Source organism: Mandrillus leucophaeus, unplaced genomic scaffold (assembly GCF_000951045.1).
Source record: "Mandrillus leucophaeus isolate KB7577 unplaced genomic scaffold, Mleu.le_1.0 Scaffold51, whole genome shotgun sequence".
NCBI classification, from domain to species: Eukaryota; Metazoa; Chordata; class Mammalia; order Primates; family Cercopithecidae; genus Mandrillus; species Mandrillus leucophaeus.
Window position 1 is genome coordinate 348,670 of NW_012105475.1, and position 15,612 is coordinate 364,281.

Consider the following 15,612-nt stretch of genomic DNA (forward strand, 5'->3'; position numbering starts at 1 on the left):
TCACCACACTCGGCTAATTTTTGTATTTTTAATACAGACGGGGTTTCGCCATGTTGGCCAGGCTGGTACCAAACTCCAGGCCTTAAGTGATCCACCCACCTTGACCTCCCAAAGTGCTGGGATTACAGGCATGAGCCATCGCATCTGGCCAAATTTATAATCAGTTTCTAGTAGATGTTTTATGGGGAAAGTAGAGGCCAGAATTTTTTTTTTTAAGTAAGGTTATTTCACACACTTTGGCTGTACATTTAAAGAGATTTTTTTTTGAGACAGAGTTTTTTTGTGTGTTTGTTTGTTTGTTTGTTCTTGAGATGGAGTTTCACTCTGTCGCCCATGCTGAAGTGCGGTGGCGTGACCTCCACCCCCTGGGTTTAAGGGATTCTCCTGCCTCAGCCTCCGGAGTAGCTGGGACTACAGGCATGCACCACCATGCCTGGCTAATTTCTTTGTATTTTTAATAGAAGTGAGATTTCAACATGTTGGTCAGGCTGAGCTCAAACTCCTGACCTCAAATGATCTGCCACCTCAGCCTCCCAAGGAAGCTCTTTTTAAATGTACAACCAAAGACTCTGAGGATTCAGCTGGTGTTACTTCAGGGCTCCCATTGTGTGGGAACCAAAAATTACTGTAGTGCTAATTTGACTGTCTACTGTTAGGCACCATGTTGCTTTATCTGTTTCAAAAAAAGTAGTTTTTGAAAACTGCATCTTTTTTAGCATTGTATTGGTTAACCTCCTTTTCTGTAAGACCACTTTATCGGGAAATATTTGTTCAGGAAACGGACACAGAGTAGAACATTAAAACTTAGGCTTTGGTGAGAGAAAAATTCTTTAAACAGTGTTCTATATGCAGTGCTTAAGTCCTTGCAGTAAAAAGAATTAAATTACACTTATTGTTGATCATGTTCTAAACCTTTTAAAGCTGTTTATCAAAAGTAATCAAGAACTCACTCTCACTATGTTCATGACAATCCCAAACCTAGCTAATAAAAAATAGGTCTATATCCATTTGAATTACTTAAAAAGGACCCTTTTATGCAGAATAAATGAAAAGTACAATTACCAACATATTCTTGTACCATTAAACTTCAGTTCCATTCAAACTACTGCATTTCAAGGGACAAATTTCACATTCAGATTGATTTAAATAATAGTCCTTACAATATTAAGTTATGCTCTCATAAATTTTATTATAATTGGTTAAGTTTGGCTTACCCTATTTCTACTATCTTTTGGAAATAATTTACTGGCTGTAAAGATATCAGATACTGGATTAAATTACAAAAACACAAACTAGCCACCCCAAACAAAACAAAGCAAAGCAAAGCTAAATGCTAAGTAATGGCCACTTTGAATGAAAGGTTAGGGAACAACTTAGAGAATTTAAAGGGTGGTGCCAATAAACAAGGGAACTTCATAAGTCTAGGTCGTTAGACTAGTAAGATAATTTTTTTACATCTGTAAAACCCTAAACGTGAGAGAATTAACATTTGATAAGCCCAAGGATGTTAATAATTTAAGGAGTGTTTTGAATATACTGAACTTTCCCTGGATATTAATGCTTTTTCTATGTTAGGCAGAAAAACTGGAGAAGGCCAAGAAAGGATTTTTTTCAACATCATTAAGGAAGAAAAACATGCCCTCTGCAGAATGGCAAAGTAGTTTGGTTATTTAAACTGGAGAAGAGCAAAGGCTGGTGCCCTCACTGCCTTCAGCGTCCGCGGGGTTGTTTTGCAGTCCCTCACTGCTCTGTCACACTGTGAATGGAGACATAGCAGAAAGAGCTTGACTAGATATAAAGAACTCGTTAGAAGCAGGGCTGATTAACTCTGCTTATCAAAGGAGCCCTGAAAAGCATCTCAAAGGAGCTTCAAGTCCCAGGGGAAAAGGGATCTCTTTAGGTGTCAGGGTGCTGTGCTCCCTATGGCAGCAGGGCCAGGCAGAGTGACCTGTCCTCTCTTCTACTCTTCTCCAGGACCTCATAGTCATCGATGATATCGAGTTTATACTCCAATCGAGGGCCCTGTAGATAGCCTTCAGAGCAAACCAGAAAGTTCTTTTGCTCTAAATTATTGCCAATTTCTATATTAAAACCATAGTTTCTGTTATTTTTGTGTGTGAAAAGCACAAAAGATAATTTTATCCTTTTTTTAATCCTTTGTATGTTATGCACGTAGAAAACATACTGGTTTATAAATATATAACCAAAAGATTTTTATTTTGGAGGGGATATTTTTTAAAGTAAGTTACTAATTTGATATTACTCTATTTTGTAATAAAGCCCACTTCAGTTAAACAGTGATCAACCAGTTTAGAAGGAAATCCAGTTACTTCTAAATGGAAATATTTAACTTAATTTTTAAAATTGACATCTCTAATAAAGTAGTGGTTATTTTGTGTCAGAATCAGAAAGAAACTTAGATTTGGTGACCCCAAACTTATGACGTCCCAAAGCTTAGTTGGTTGTGTTTTTGTTTTTTTTTTGTCTCAGTGACAAAATGGTATTTTGAAGAAAAAAACCTAAAGATCTTTTGAGTTTTAATGTGACCATCTTTTTTCTTTGTTTTGTTGTATCTGTAGTAGTTGAATTGTTATAATAATTATTTCTACAAAATGCTACCAATTTATGAACAATTCAAAGAAAATTATAGTTAGAATTATATACAGCAAGCTAATAATGATAATTATGTCCTGAGAATTTTATGTTTGTTTCGTATATAAAATGGAAATTTGATTGCCGATTGTTTCAAGTTTCAGATATTTGAGTTAATAGCAGACAAGTAGCAAGGATGCCCCAAAGCAGCAAATAATATCTAATTCTCATTTGCTTTAGAAAATAGGCAAATAAACCCACACACAGGGCCCACCAAACATAGGAAGGGTAGAAGGGTAGGCATGTGGTATGTGCAGCGTGCCCAGGTACATCCTCTGTCCACAAACCCTTCCCATGACAGGCTTTCATGATGCATCTAAGCCTTGTCCATGTTAGAGTTATATTCCTTAGTAGTTACTTGAATACCAAAAGTTTCCAAAACACAATAAAAAAGCAGTACCTACTGGTATGTATGCTGCGCCAATATTGTCCTCTCTTTTATGTGAGTGCTAGTTTTACAGGTGTGTTCACTGTACAGTAATTCCTTAAGCAAGATGATTACTATAGTCAGTTCCCATGATTTGCAAATTCCATATTTGCAAATTTGACCATTCCCTAAAATTTATTTGTAGAAACCTTTAATCACCCGACAGGAAATGACACTGTTATGAATTTTATGTGCCAGTATAGGGCCTTGTTTTCCAATTATGATATTAAGATTAATAACTTATAATAGTTAAGTAACTAAATGAAATGGTTGGGCTATATATCTGACTATATCCTAACCCCTAATAAAAGTGAATCTTTAGATCACCTTTTCTTTATCAGTACCTCTTCACTTCTCTATTTAACTAGACTAACTATATTGGGAGGTTGACCATATATAGAATTACATTTTAAAATCTACTCCCTATGTTACCTGTTTATGTTATTGGACATACACAGTTTGGAATGTAGACGCTGTTAATATTTTCAATTATAAGACATAGGCATTTTTTAAATTAGTTGGTTTCAGACACCAGGATATGCTGAAAACCACTGTTTTGCTGGGGGTTTTGTGAAGCTTTTATCTTAGGAATAATATTTAGCTCAGTGATGATAATTAGAGACCTAGCACTGTTATTCTGAAAACTACCTATAATTTTGACCTTTCCTTGCTGTTTCTCATTTCTGTTTGCAAAAGAGGCTATGATTAAAAGAAAAAAAAAAAAGAAAAAAAGAAAACAAAAAAGGAAAAGAAACAAAATCCACATTTAATGATTCCACATGGTACATTTTATCTTTTCCAATACCATCCTCCAAAATGCAGCGGGACAGAGATTTTTTTGTTTTTCTTTTTGTTTTTGTTTTCCTCCTCTGAAAATGGCTTATTTGTTTCTCATTAGAAAGAGCCATTTGAGAATGATACTATTAAAATCTGTCAGTAGGTCCTGCAGAATATTCCGATGTTCCCCTACAATCTCTTGCAAACAAATGATTAAATGTAGTACTGGTAGATATTTAGACAAAAAGAAATTTTAAATAGTTCTCATAAAATTACATTGTTTGTAATGATAAGATGTATCTTAAAAGTTTCATTTGTCTGGAAACTTTGAGCTTTCCATCGTTATTTTTAAGTTAATCTTCCAAAATATCCTTTCTGTCCTTGCTCTGTGAAGTTGAACGCTTGGTTCAACTTAGGCTTGGTAGCTAATGTGTTGCCACCTGAATTGTGCCTATTTAATACTAGAGAAAAAAACAAAAAGTAGTTAAAAAGCAAAAATCTAATTCCTAACATGAAATACTTAATATTTCTTAATTTTTTATGTTAAAGTATGAATTGATATACTTAATTTTCCAGCAAGATATTTTGAAATTCATTTTAAAAACTTATTAACCATTTTATAAAAGTTCAAATAAAGCCATTGAGTATTTTTTGTTTTCTTGTGGGACAATAAATCAATCCATGTAAGTATAACTGGGTTTATTTAAATTAGCAGCTAATGTGGTGACATTGTGTGCATTTCACTACTCTGTAATAGGCAGCACCTAAATAGGGAATACAGTAAGATGCTTGTCAGAAATAGAAGTCAGGCTTAATTCCTAACTTAAATTTTAAAAAAATTTCTTAATGTTTTATTTTAAATACTCACTTTTTAATACCAACATAAACATGGTTTAAATGCCAAGAATAAATGCCTTTATATTGTTCTTATATGTTCTGTGTTTGTAGAAATGAAGAACATTTGAGTTATATAAACCCCGAAGTTAACCCCAAAGTTTCAGAAAATCTGAACTCTTTGGAAAAAACTAAATTTTGAGGTAGTTTCAGATCATTTTTCAAATGCATAAACAATAATTTACTCCTTCAGGAAGAAAATGAATGAATATTATGAGGATATATGAGATGATAGATAGATAGAATACAATGAAAGAACTCCCTTCCTAACTTGCCTTTTTGGAAACTGTCTACTTCCTCTTCTCCAACCCAACCCCCTTTATTCAAACAGACCCAAGAAGAAACAGAGATTTCTGAAACAGTTATATTTTTGCAGCAAGGAAGCGCTCCATTCCTTGAGTCTCAGGTAAAAACCAAACATAAAGGATTTTCCAGAAGAAATTGGTCTTCAGACTTCAGTGCCATTAAAATGTTTTTAGTTTTTATTTTCCCTTTTAAATTTATCTTGTTTAAAACCAAGGTAGGTACATAATTTGGAGTTAGATTCTGGGGAAGGGAAAATTGAATTTTCTTAATATTTTAGTTAGCAGTTATGCATCATTTCTTTATGGCTTCTAATCCAAGCTGATTTTCCTCTGTATGTTGTCATTGACTTACTTTTGAATAATAATCTTGCTGAAATGTTGTTTTCTTGCCTGTTTTTACCTGTAGAGTGGTGCTAATTTAGATGATGTTGATTGATTGTGAAAGTTCTGAATTCTTATTGGTTTCCCCACTAGCCAAGTGTGATACAGAAAATGCAGGAAGGAGACTCTGCTGACTCTGTGGTTACTTCTCGTCAAATAATTTTCCAGAAAGCTGTCCCATCAACCCTAGAGGTTATTCTTTCCATTCATTTCATTTAATCTAGCAATAACATGTAGATCAACCTGTAGTGATTTTTTTGAAGGCACACGTATTTCTAGATTTAAGTTTTCAGGCTGTAATAAACACAAAAGTTTCTAGAAAACATCCTAGTTTAAAACGTAAACCAAGGCACTCACCTGCTCCTGGTTTGCTATCTCTTCCCTCTGTAATCTGTGAAGCTATTAATCTACCTGGTCACATTGTGTTCTGCCTCCCTGAATACAAGTTTCTTAGCTTTCATTTCTTTTGCCTTACTGGAACTAACACTAGAGAAAGTGAGAGAGAAACTTCTGAGACAATGAACTTCACTTGTGAATAAGATTGGAGCAGGCACAGTGGCATGTGCCTGTAGTCCCAGCTCCTGGGGAGGCTGAGATGGGAGGATCACTTGAGCCCAAGGGTTCGAGGCTGACCTGGGCAACATTAAGGAGACCCCATCTCTTTAAAAAACAGTAAGACTTGAACAATGTACAGATCACTACAAGAGGCTCTAATAGTGTCCCTTTTGTGGGAAGTATTTCATTACAATGCCTTGAACACAGTCACACTCAATATTTATTGAATAATAAGTGCTATCATGGATTCTATTCTCTATATAAGGAAACACAATTTACAAATATGGAAAATACTTACATAAATTTGTAGAATGTCGGGAAGTTCTTTGTAAGAACAATAGTATATGAAGTATAGATAATATTTAACGAGGAAAAGTTTTTATCCCCACACACGTAAAGCTAAGTAACTTGTAGAACAACATCAATAATGTTATTTAATCTTGAAATATAAAATGATCCAAAATTTATCATAAGAACAAATCTGTTCTTCAAAAAATGTACTGCAAAGTATGTTCCAGTTTAAGTAAGTTGCAGCTCTACCTACCGAATGTATTCTGAGCTGAAGTTTGTAGTTTATCATTTCAGAGGAGAAGAGATTGCAGCCATAATTATTAGATAATAACATGAACACTGTACAGTTCCATCACAGACCTGCATGTAGCACTTGCCCTGGTTTTCTTAAAGGGTTCTTATTTTAGAAATGAGATACCATCAGAATTTCTAATTTAGCTTTTATATTTCAAATATAGGGCACAGAGGATTGGGTTATTGTAGACAAAATACCAACTGAGGTAGTTGATGGTGATTCGAAAAAGATTGTGACTTACAAGGTGGTGACCGTGAGCAGTAGAACTGGTGACCTCCCAGCCGACATATTAAAATCTGGCACTATTAAAATGCATAGCTTCGAAGACTTGGCTCGAGAAATGCAACTGAAAGAAGACAGCAAACAGAAAATATACACTCTAGGAAAATCCTATGACACTGTCTCCGGCAGAATTGTTACTATGACTGGGAAAGCTAAAGAGGGCGAGCAAGTGGGGCAGCCCTCCACTATGGAAGCACTTCAGAAAATGGAGAAAGAAATGTCAGAGTCCGTGAAGATCATTCCCGGCCTGGAGTATGAGGTCCTGGAAGCCCTCGCTGATGAGAAATCCAAGAGAGGACCCGAAGTGCAGACGACAAAGCGGAAATTGTCCGAATCCCTGGCGCCCATCAAGGAGGCTGAGTCTCGCCGGCAGAGTCCTGAAGAAGATGACCTCGAGAAGGCTCCACAGCAGGGGAAGGACGTGGCTGTCCTTCCTGGCCTGGAAGGCAGACGTTTCAGCAAAACAGAGCAAGTGCCTGAGAGTGAGGTCTTAAAAGTGGGCCTCTTTGGTCCCCGAAGGAAGAGCCTGTCCGAATGGAGATATTCCCAGGAACCAGCCTTTACCGTTGCTACTGCTCATTACGTTACTGAGTCGTCCGCCTCCCGAGTAGTGGTAACCAGTGTCGCTCATTGGGGCCACAGTTTGCAATTCCAGCATGACAGTTTTTGAGGCAGTCCCCTTCCACCCCAAACCTTTCCGTTTCTCTTGCTGCCTGGCTTTATGTTGACAGCAGCCAACCCAGCTTTTTTATTTTTTTTCATGGTTAAATCAATACTGCAGTGCAAAGTCAGCATTAAAACACTTTCCATTTTATTTCCAGCTCCCCGTCCCCAAGATGTGATAGTGCTGCTGTGGCTTGCAATGAAGGGGAAAAAAAAATTATCTGCTTAGATCGGCGCCACCCTGATCCTAATAACTCTCTCTGCTTTAGCAAACAAGAGTAGCTGGTCACCCCAGTTTTCTGTTTTATTTCCCATTCTTTTCTGTTTCCAAACTCTCTGAGATTCCTTCATTCTTCCTCCTTCCTGTCTCTGCCTACGATTTTGTCTAACAAGCTGTGAATGTTTATGTGCCTGAGTTTGTGTCTCTCTTTTGTGCTTGACTCTGCCTTTCTTTGTTCACTCAGACTAAGCAGTCTTCTGGGGAAAAGCTCATGGATGGCTCTGAAATCTTCAGTTTATTAGAGTCTGCGCGAAAACCAACAGAATTCATAGGAGGGGTTACTTCTACTTCTCAAAGCTGGGTTCAGGTGGCCATTTGTTTTCGTCCTTGGTGTTTCTGAATGTGCCCACGTGCCTTTCCTTCCCCTTTTTTGGGCGTGTGTGTGTGTGTGTTGCATCCAACTGGCTTTTGCCTTCAGCATCTCAAAGGTGTCTTCACTTTACTGTCCTTTGTGCCTGCTTGGCATATCTGTTACATGCCTTTAGTTGCATCTCAAGAATGTACTTCAGATATTCAAAAGGCGATCATATTGAGACTTTTTAATGGCATTTAATTTCTAAAGCCATTATATCTCACCAGTTGAGGCTAAGAAAGCAGCCAAAACCAACGTGAATGCGCAGCAATGCTTTGGTTTTTGTTTTGTTAATTGCACTTTATCCTGCCTTCCGTTTGTTTTGCGATATCCTGAAGCCGCTGCACAGGTTCCAGTGCATGCAGCAGTGGCAGGGGCAGGCATCAGAGATTCCGGTGGGAGGAATGAAAGCTCATTGATATTTTTTGTCAGTGTTTCTGGTTATAAGCACTTGATGCTGGCTTTAGACATCCTGGCGAGTAGCGGCTTTTGTTATTTTCTGACCTGCGGCTGATGGAAGGTCACACTGATGCCACAATCTCTTCCCATGCAGAAAATGGAAACCAAGACGGAGTCCAGTGGAATAGAGACGGAGCCCACCGTGCACCGCCTGCCGCTTAGCACTGAGAAGGTGGTGCAGGAGACCGTGTTGGTGGAGGAGCGGCATGTGGTGCACGCGAGTGGGGATGCTTCTTACTCGGTGGGAGACAGCGGGGATGCTGCAGCACAGCCCGCGTTCACGGGCATTAAAGGGAAAGAAGGCTCTGCCTTGACCGAGGGGGCTAAAGAGGAAGGAGGAGAGGAGGTCGCTAAAGCTGTCCTGGAACAGGAAGAGACAGCCGCTGCTTCCCGTGAGCAACAAGAGGAGCAGAGTGCAGCCATCCACGTTTCAGAAACTTTGGAACAAAAACCTCATTTTGAGGTAACTAGTAGTTAATGTTACTTTTATCACTAAAATAAAACTGAGATAGGATGCCTGGAAATTTAGACCAGCATAAAGGTGGAGCTAAGTTTAATTTTCAGCCTCTCCCATGTGCAGTGTGTTTCTCCTCTCATTTCCTTCTTTCATACCTATTAGGAGTCTCCATGCTGATTTCCAACTTTGGGGTCACATGCAAACATATCTCTTAATTATTAATAGTATATCTCCAGGAAACGGTTTCTACTCTCACTGAAATTATTATAATTGGCAGTAAAGTTGGGAAATGCAAAGTTGGCCAAGATACTAGAAAATGTGATACATTTATTTCTGATCAGTGCACTTTTCCAGAAGCACCAAAACCATGCTTGCCCAGGTCCTAAATGCCAGAACTTTATTCTTTATCCTCTTTTATTGAGATTCCTGAAGTATTTGGGGGAGTTAATGTCTCATTTTTAGTTTTTTCTTTCTAAGAAGTTATTAAACGGAGAACTTACTTTTTTCTTACTGACTTTAAAATGTTTTTCTTTACTTAGAGCATTTCATATAAAAATGCTATAAGAGTCCAGGAGACTGTTGGACATGTGCATGTTGTATGCCTTGTTCCCCAGCTTACTCTCCACATAAACATTTATTGCATACTAACCTGTGCTTATAACTACCAGAGAGGAAAAGGAAGAAAACAGTGTGTTCATGCAAACTAACAGCCACTCTGCTTACTTCCCTTTGGCACAGTCCTCAACAGTGAACACGGAAACCATCAGTTTTGGCAGTGTTTCACCAGGAGGAGTAAAGCTAGAAATTTCTACCAAGGAAGTGCCAGTAGTTCACACCGAAACCAAAACCATCACATACGAATCATCACAGGTTAGATGTTCTGTGAAGACAGAGCCCTGGCTCCTCATTTCACCCCTCTGTGGCCTAGTGTGTTTACATAGAATTGCACGATATTTAATTCATGAGACTTAGAGGATCCAGCAACCAGACCATCTCTATTAAAAGTGATGCAATAATGGTCATTTTATTAGTGATCAGGGAGCAGCAGGTGACTTGACCAAGTCTTTATGTGTCTCAAAGTGTAGAAAAAGCCTCAAAAACCTGTTTCCCTAGCTGCAGAGAAAGAAAAATATTCACTCACCCATCCACCACTCACATTTCTGAAACCTTAGTTTTTTTAATGACAGTGATCTCTGGTTGCCCTTAGTTCTTATTCTTGGGAGCAGCTCTCAGACTCTGAAGACCACATTGATTATGTAATAGGAGATAGTGAAATTGTCGTAATGACTTAACTAACGTAGCCAACTTCTGAAGAGCAGGTGTGAGCACCTGGATGAGGGGTCTATTCCTCTGCTGCCTTAGGTCGATCCAGGCACAGATCTGGAGCCGGGCGTGCTGATGAGTGCACAGACGATCACATCTGAAACCACCAGTACCACCACCACTACGCACATCACCAAAGTAAGTGGAGTGAGAACCCAGAAGAGGATTCCTTGAGAGTGAGCTGGAGGAAGGTGCTTGTTCAGAACTCCTCACAGGTTGGGCTGCACAAGCACAAGGTGGCTTGACGCTCAGGATGCCGGGATAGCTGCAAGGGCAGCTTTTACAACCCCTAGATTTCTGATGTACTTGTCCTCATGGCCGAGTTCCCCTTTAGGAGTATACATTCTGATATCCTAAGCTTAATGCTTACTCCGGCCCTTGGCGTGTGGTAGGTGTTCCAGAAACACAGGCCATCCAGACCCAGAGGCCTCCACTCTGTCCTCACCTCTGGAATTAAAAATGTTGAATAACTGCCATAGAACTCTAATTTCAATTCTCAAAGAATGAATGATGTCACTTAATGCCCTGTCAGCATCTTCTGCCATTTCCCCCCACTGACCCATGATGGTTTCTCCCGTTGAGTAAATTCATAAAGCTTCTCTTTGTGTCTTCTAGACTGTGAAAGGGGGCATTTCAGAGACAAGAATCGAGAAGCGAATAGTCATCACAGGGGATGCAGACATTGACCATGACCAGGTAGTATGTGTGAGATGGTAAATACCCTGGCAGAGAAACAAAGAAAAACCTGTTGGCCCTACAGTCTCAATGCTCTTCCTCTAGTCCAGCATGTATTCTGAAAAAAATCCCGAATTAACTTTCCAATATGTGATTTATGATTCCTTTTGTAATCATTGTACCTCGTTTGTAAATTGTGGATATAGATCTAGCTCGTAAGTCTCCACCTCGCCACTGATCATGCATGTTCCACCTCCTTTTTGTTTCTGCCCTTCTGTGATTTCCCGGGGATAGGCGCTGGCTCAGGCAATTAAAGAGGCCAAAGAGCAGCACCCTGACATGTCAGTGACCAAAGTAGTGGTCCATAAAGAGACAGAGATCACACCAGAAGATGGAGAGGATTGACCAGAGGTAAGAGGTGATGCCGATTCTCTAGGCTTGCCTAGGCTGGCATGAGGCATGGGGTACTTCCCTCTCATCCTTCACCTGATCCCTCCTTTCCTCTGTTCTCTCACTGGCATTTGTCGGGCTGGTTACCAAGAGGATGGAGAATTGGTTTATGGGTTTCTCTCACATTTAGAGCTTCCATTCTTGTGGAGTTTTTGCATGTACTGCCAGTCAGAGGATAAAGGAAGAGCAGAGTCTATGCTTGTGTGGTCTTCCTGGCATTCCCTTTTATTCCATGGCCTGCACTCTTTCATTATCCAAATTTGTAATGTCAAATTTGATTTTACTTGCCATGTGGCCTAATTGGAACTAAGGCAGTTTTGCTCTGAGAGGCTCAATTTGTGTGTTCCAAATACTAGGGGAATAATACATACCCTTTTCTCCTTCCGAGGGCAACATTATCCCATCGTAAGCTTTCTCTTCAACTATGTTTGATTATAGCCTGTTTATGCTTTGGTCTTTGGTTTTGTTTTTTGATTTGAAAGCTGAGCACTCACTTTCTTTTTGGATGTCTTACATTTCCTGTATTCTTTGGGATGATTTTTCTCCCTAGTGTAGCACTGTCTCAGGAGGAAGCAAAAAATGCAGCCTTGTGGTCCTTTAGAAAACACATGCCTTTCCGGTGGTTGCTTGGCCAGCGCCATGAGCAGACTGTATCATCTGTGTGTACACAGACTTGCCATGCATACTAACCTGCCATGCAAGATCTCATGGGGCCGTCAGCGTTTCTGAGCGGGCTTTGAATGCTGAATGCAGCAGTCGAGCGACTTGCACAACTTGGTGATGTGATAAAACGTTTAAGAGATTTAATGTATCAGTAAGTTCTCTAACATTGGTTTAAGAAACAAATTGATGTGTGGCATCTCTTAAAAGAGAAATACGAAAACCACTCATTTTACTCAAATGAATAATATATTTTGGAAGATAGCAAAAAAAAAAAAAAAAAAATTCTTCCATGAGCTTCAGCCACGTGGGCATTGTTGTAATTACTTAAGAGAAAGCGTATAATTGGCAGTGACTTAACGCTGGAATGTCGTGGCCTCTTGTCCAAATGAGCATTGGAACCTCCAAGATACTTTTTTTGTGCCCTTGATCTGAGAAAATCTTTCCGTTGTTTTCAAATGAGTAACTAATCCCATCTCTTTCTTGCAGGAATAACTTAGCTTGCCCATGAATGCAGTCATGCAAACCGTTAGGAAAACCAGAGCCTATATGGAATTCCCTCTTCTAACCCAACTGACTCGTATCTGTCCATGGAAAATTTCAGTCCAGAAGAATTGACCTTGACCATTAATAAAGACACTGGCAGAGAGATCTTCCCATAATAAAGCAATCTGACTCAGCATCACTAAACTGATAATGCATGAAGCAACGATAAAATTACAAAAGAGCAGCATTTTTAATTTTCACAAAATGTCTGTTTTCAGCTATACCTGCACGTTCATAACCAACAATATAAACCGTGATCTCATGTAACACACAATTCATGCCTTTCATAGTTTATTATTATTAGAGTCTAAAGAAAATGGCAATTTCTTAGGTAACAAACCTTTTGTTTACAATTAGCGAAGATTGCCCTCAAATGCTAGAAGCTGTCTAGGTCCGTCCGGTGTGTCAGATTTTCCCCAGGTTAGATGTGCCAATAACCAAGTTTATTCAGTAAACAACTTGTACTTGTTTCATCTGGTTTTATTACTCTCACCCATAAACATTAATGACTCTCTGACCCTCTGGAAATATTTAACGCTTCCAATCTTGCTTTGTGTATCTCATTTAATTTGTTATAAGGTAGTACTGATTTTAGCATATTAATGCGATTTCTTCCTTGTTGTTTGCTTTGGTCTGTGTTCAATCCGGAGAGCTTTTCAGAGCTCCCTAACAAGTCCTAAATATGTAAATTGTCATTATTTTGGGAAGAAAAACCTGTATTTTTGTTAGTTCACAATATTATGAAATTTCACTTCAGGAGAACCTGCTGGGCTTCCTGTGGCTTTGTTTTCTTAGTTTCTTTTTCCGTGTATTTTTTAATTAATTTTTCTTCTTTTACTTGAAAAGAAAGTGTTTTATTTTCAAATCTGGTCCATATTTACATTCTAGTTCAGAGCCAAGCCTTAAACTGTACAGAATTTCCACTGTAATTAAAACTATTTAGTGTTAGTTATAAATAGCCTTCACAAAGAGAGATTCTCCATTAAACAGTCACCTGCATCACAGCCCATGGTGAATGTATGTTTCTGCATAGCGAAATAAAAATGGCAAATGCACTGAAAGCTCTAAGTTTGTATGTTTAATAATTTCAGTATTGTATGTGTTTAGTCCAGAAGTAATATTTGCATGACATCAAAGGCCTCATCATCTGCACTGTAGAGATATCCTGTCTTTACAAGATTTAAAAAAAAAAAAAAAAACCACACAGAATATGCAGTGTGCAGTGTCTGTACCCTTTGAGGGACTGAAGATGGGAACAAAATACATATATTTAAAGATTTGGTTGCCTGACAAGGCTTTAAAAGATACATCATTGAATCGCATCCTCGAAGTTTTAGGTTTTTTTTTTTTAAATAAGAAACAAGGCTCTGCTATAAAACAGGGCTGCTGGGTTGCTCAGCCTACAATCTCATGACCTATTTTAACAATCACTGCCTCTGTTATCCATTTCCTTCATTATATCCACCTCTTCCCAGCATATCTATTGCTCTGTTAAGTCAGTGTCCACCCTAGTTTTTTTAAAAAATCAACATGGAGTCTGGAATGCGAATTCGAAATTGCTTCTAACTTACAAATGAGTGTTACACGTTCCTTCCATGCTTTTTTTTTTTTTTCGTCTTTCTTATTGCTTCAGATTAACTGATATGCGTGTTTACTCGTAGTAAAATTGGACTGTTTGATTAAAAAAAAGAAAAATTTTTATGGCAGGCCATCAGTGCATGTAAAATTGTGTTCTCAGAAATGACATTTATTTTGACAAATAGTTCTTAGCTGTGTAGCTCTGAAGGAGGGTGACAGAAGGATCTGATCCTCCCCCATGAGTGTGGCTGTTAACACACGCCTGCATGCACGCATATGCTCTGCTCAGGAAATGGGGATGGGACAGCAGAAAGACGGGCTCCGAGGGGCTTTGACATGCACTATCTCAACATCACTCCACTGTTGCTGGTACAGAACACCTTCCACTTGGTTTAATACCACAAAATTTCAGGGACATTAAAAGACATCTAACTTGATAACAAGAGGTCATTTCTAAGAGCAAACCTTACAAAGAAGTTGCTGTGAATAAAAACAACGTTCATATGGGTGTTCTATTCATCCTGTTACATGAGCCAGAAACCTGGGAGACTTGGGCACCAGTGTCTTTCTCGGCCATCATTTTCCCAGCCTGCCAATGACATTTCTTCACTGTCTCTTAAATCTAGCCAGGACACTATACCTAGATTATTCCAGTAGCTCACTGACTTGTGTTCCTGCATTCTTACCCACATCATCCCAGTCCCTTACACTGTAGCTTGCAATCTTTCAAGAAATACAAATGTGATCTTGTCACCCTTGTGCTTAAAATGTGTTTTTGGCTTTCTATTGCTCATAGTACAAAGGCCTCAATTCTTTTTTTTTTCTTCCACTTTTAGATTGAGAGGGCACGTGGGCAAGTTCGTTGCATGGATATGTTGCATGATGCTGAGGTTTGGGGTATGATTTAACCCATCACCTAGGTAATGAGCATAGTACCCAATAAGTAGTTTTTCAACCCTTGCCTCCCTCCCCCATCTCGTAGTCTGCAGTGTCTGTTATTCCCATCTTTGTGTCCGTGTGTGCCCAAGGTTTAGTTCCCACTTCTACCTGAGAACATGCAGCATTTGGGTTTCTGATTCTGCATTAGCTCACTTACAATAATGGCCTCCAGCTGCATCCATGTTGCTGCACAAGATGTGATTTTGTTCATTTTTTATGGCTGTGTAGTATTCCGTGGTGTGTATGCAGCACATTTTCTATCCGGTCCACCATGGATAGACACACCTGGGTTGATTCCATGTCTTGACTATTGTGAATAGTGCTGTGATGAACGTATGCATGCATGTGTCTTTATGGTAGAATGGTTTATA

General features: G+C 38.9%; 1 protein-coding gene across 2 annotated transcripts in view; it reads left to right on the forward strand.

The window, feature by feature from the left end:
* EPB41L3 (erythrocyte membrane protein band 4.1-like 3) overlaps window positions 1–13,098 on the forward strand; it is a 245,057-nt gene extending 231,959 nt beyond the window's left edge. Inside the window, exons 17-23 of one of the 2 annotated variants that reach the window (XM_011996312.1) lie at window positions 7,987–8,109; window positions 8,708–9,076; window positions 9,809–9,940; window positions 10,433–10,531; window positions 11,009–11,089; window positions 11,363–11,479; window positions 12,668–13,098. In XM_011996312.1, coding sequence (XP_011851702.1) covers window positions 7,987–8,109; window positions 8,708–9,076; window positions 9,809–9,940; window positions 10,433–10,531; window positions 11,009–11,089; window positions 11,363–11,473 — 915 coding nt within the window. In that variant the 3' untranslated portion in view covers window positions 11,474–11,479; window positions 12,668–13,098. The remainder of the gene's footprint in view (window positions 1–7,986; window positions 8,110–8,707; window positions 9,077–9,808; window positions 9,941–10,432; window positions 10,532–11,008; window positions 11,090–11,362; window positions 11,480–12,667) is intronic. The other variant, XM_011996313.1, reaches the window with a different exon arrangement.
* The last annotated feature ends 2,514 nt before the right edge of the window (window positions 13,099–15,612 follow it).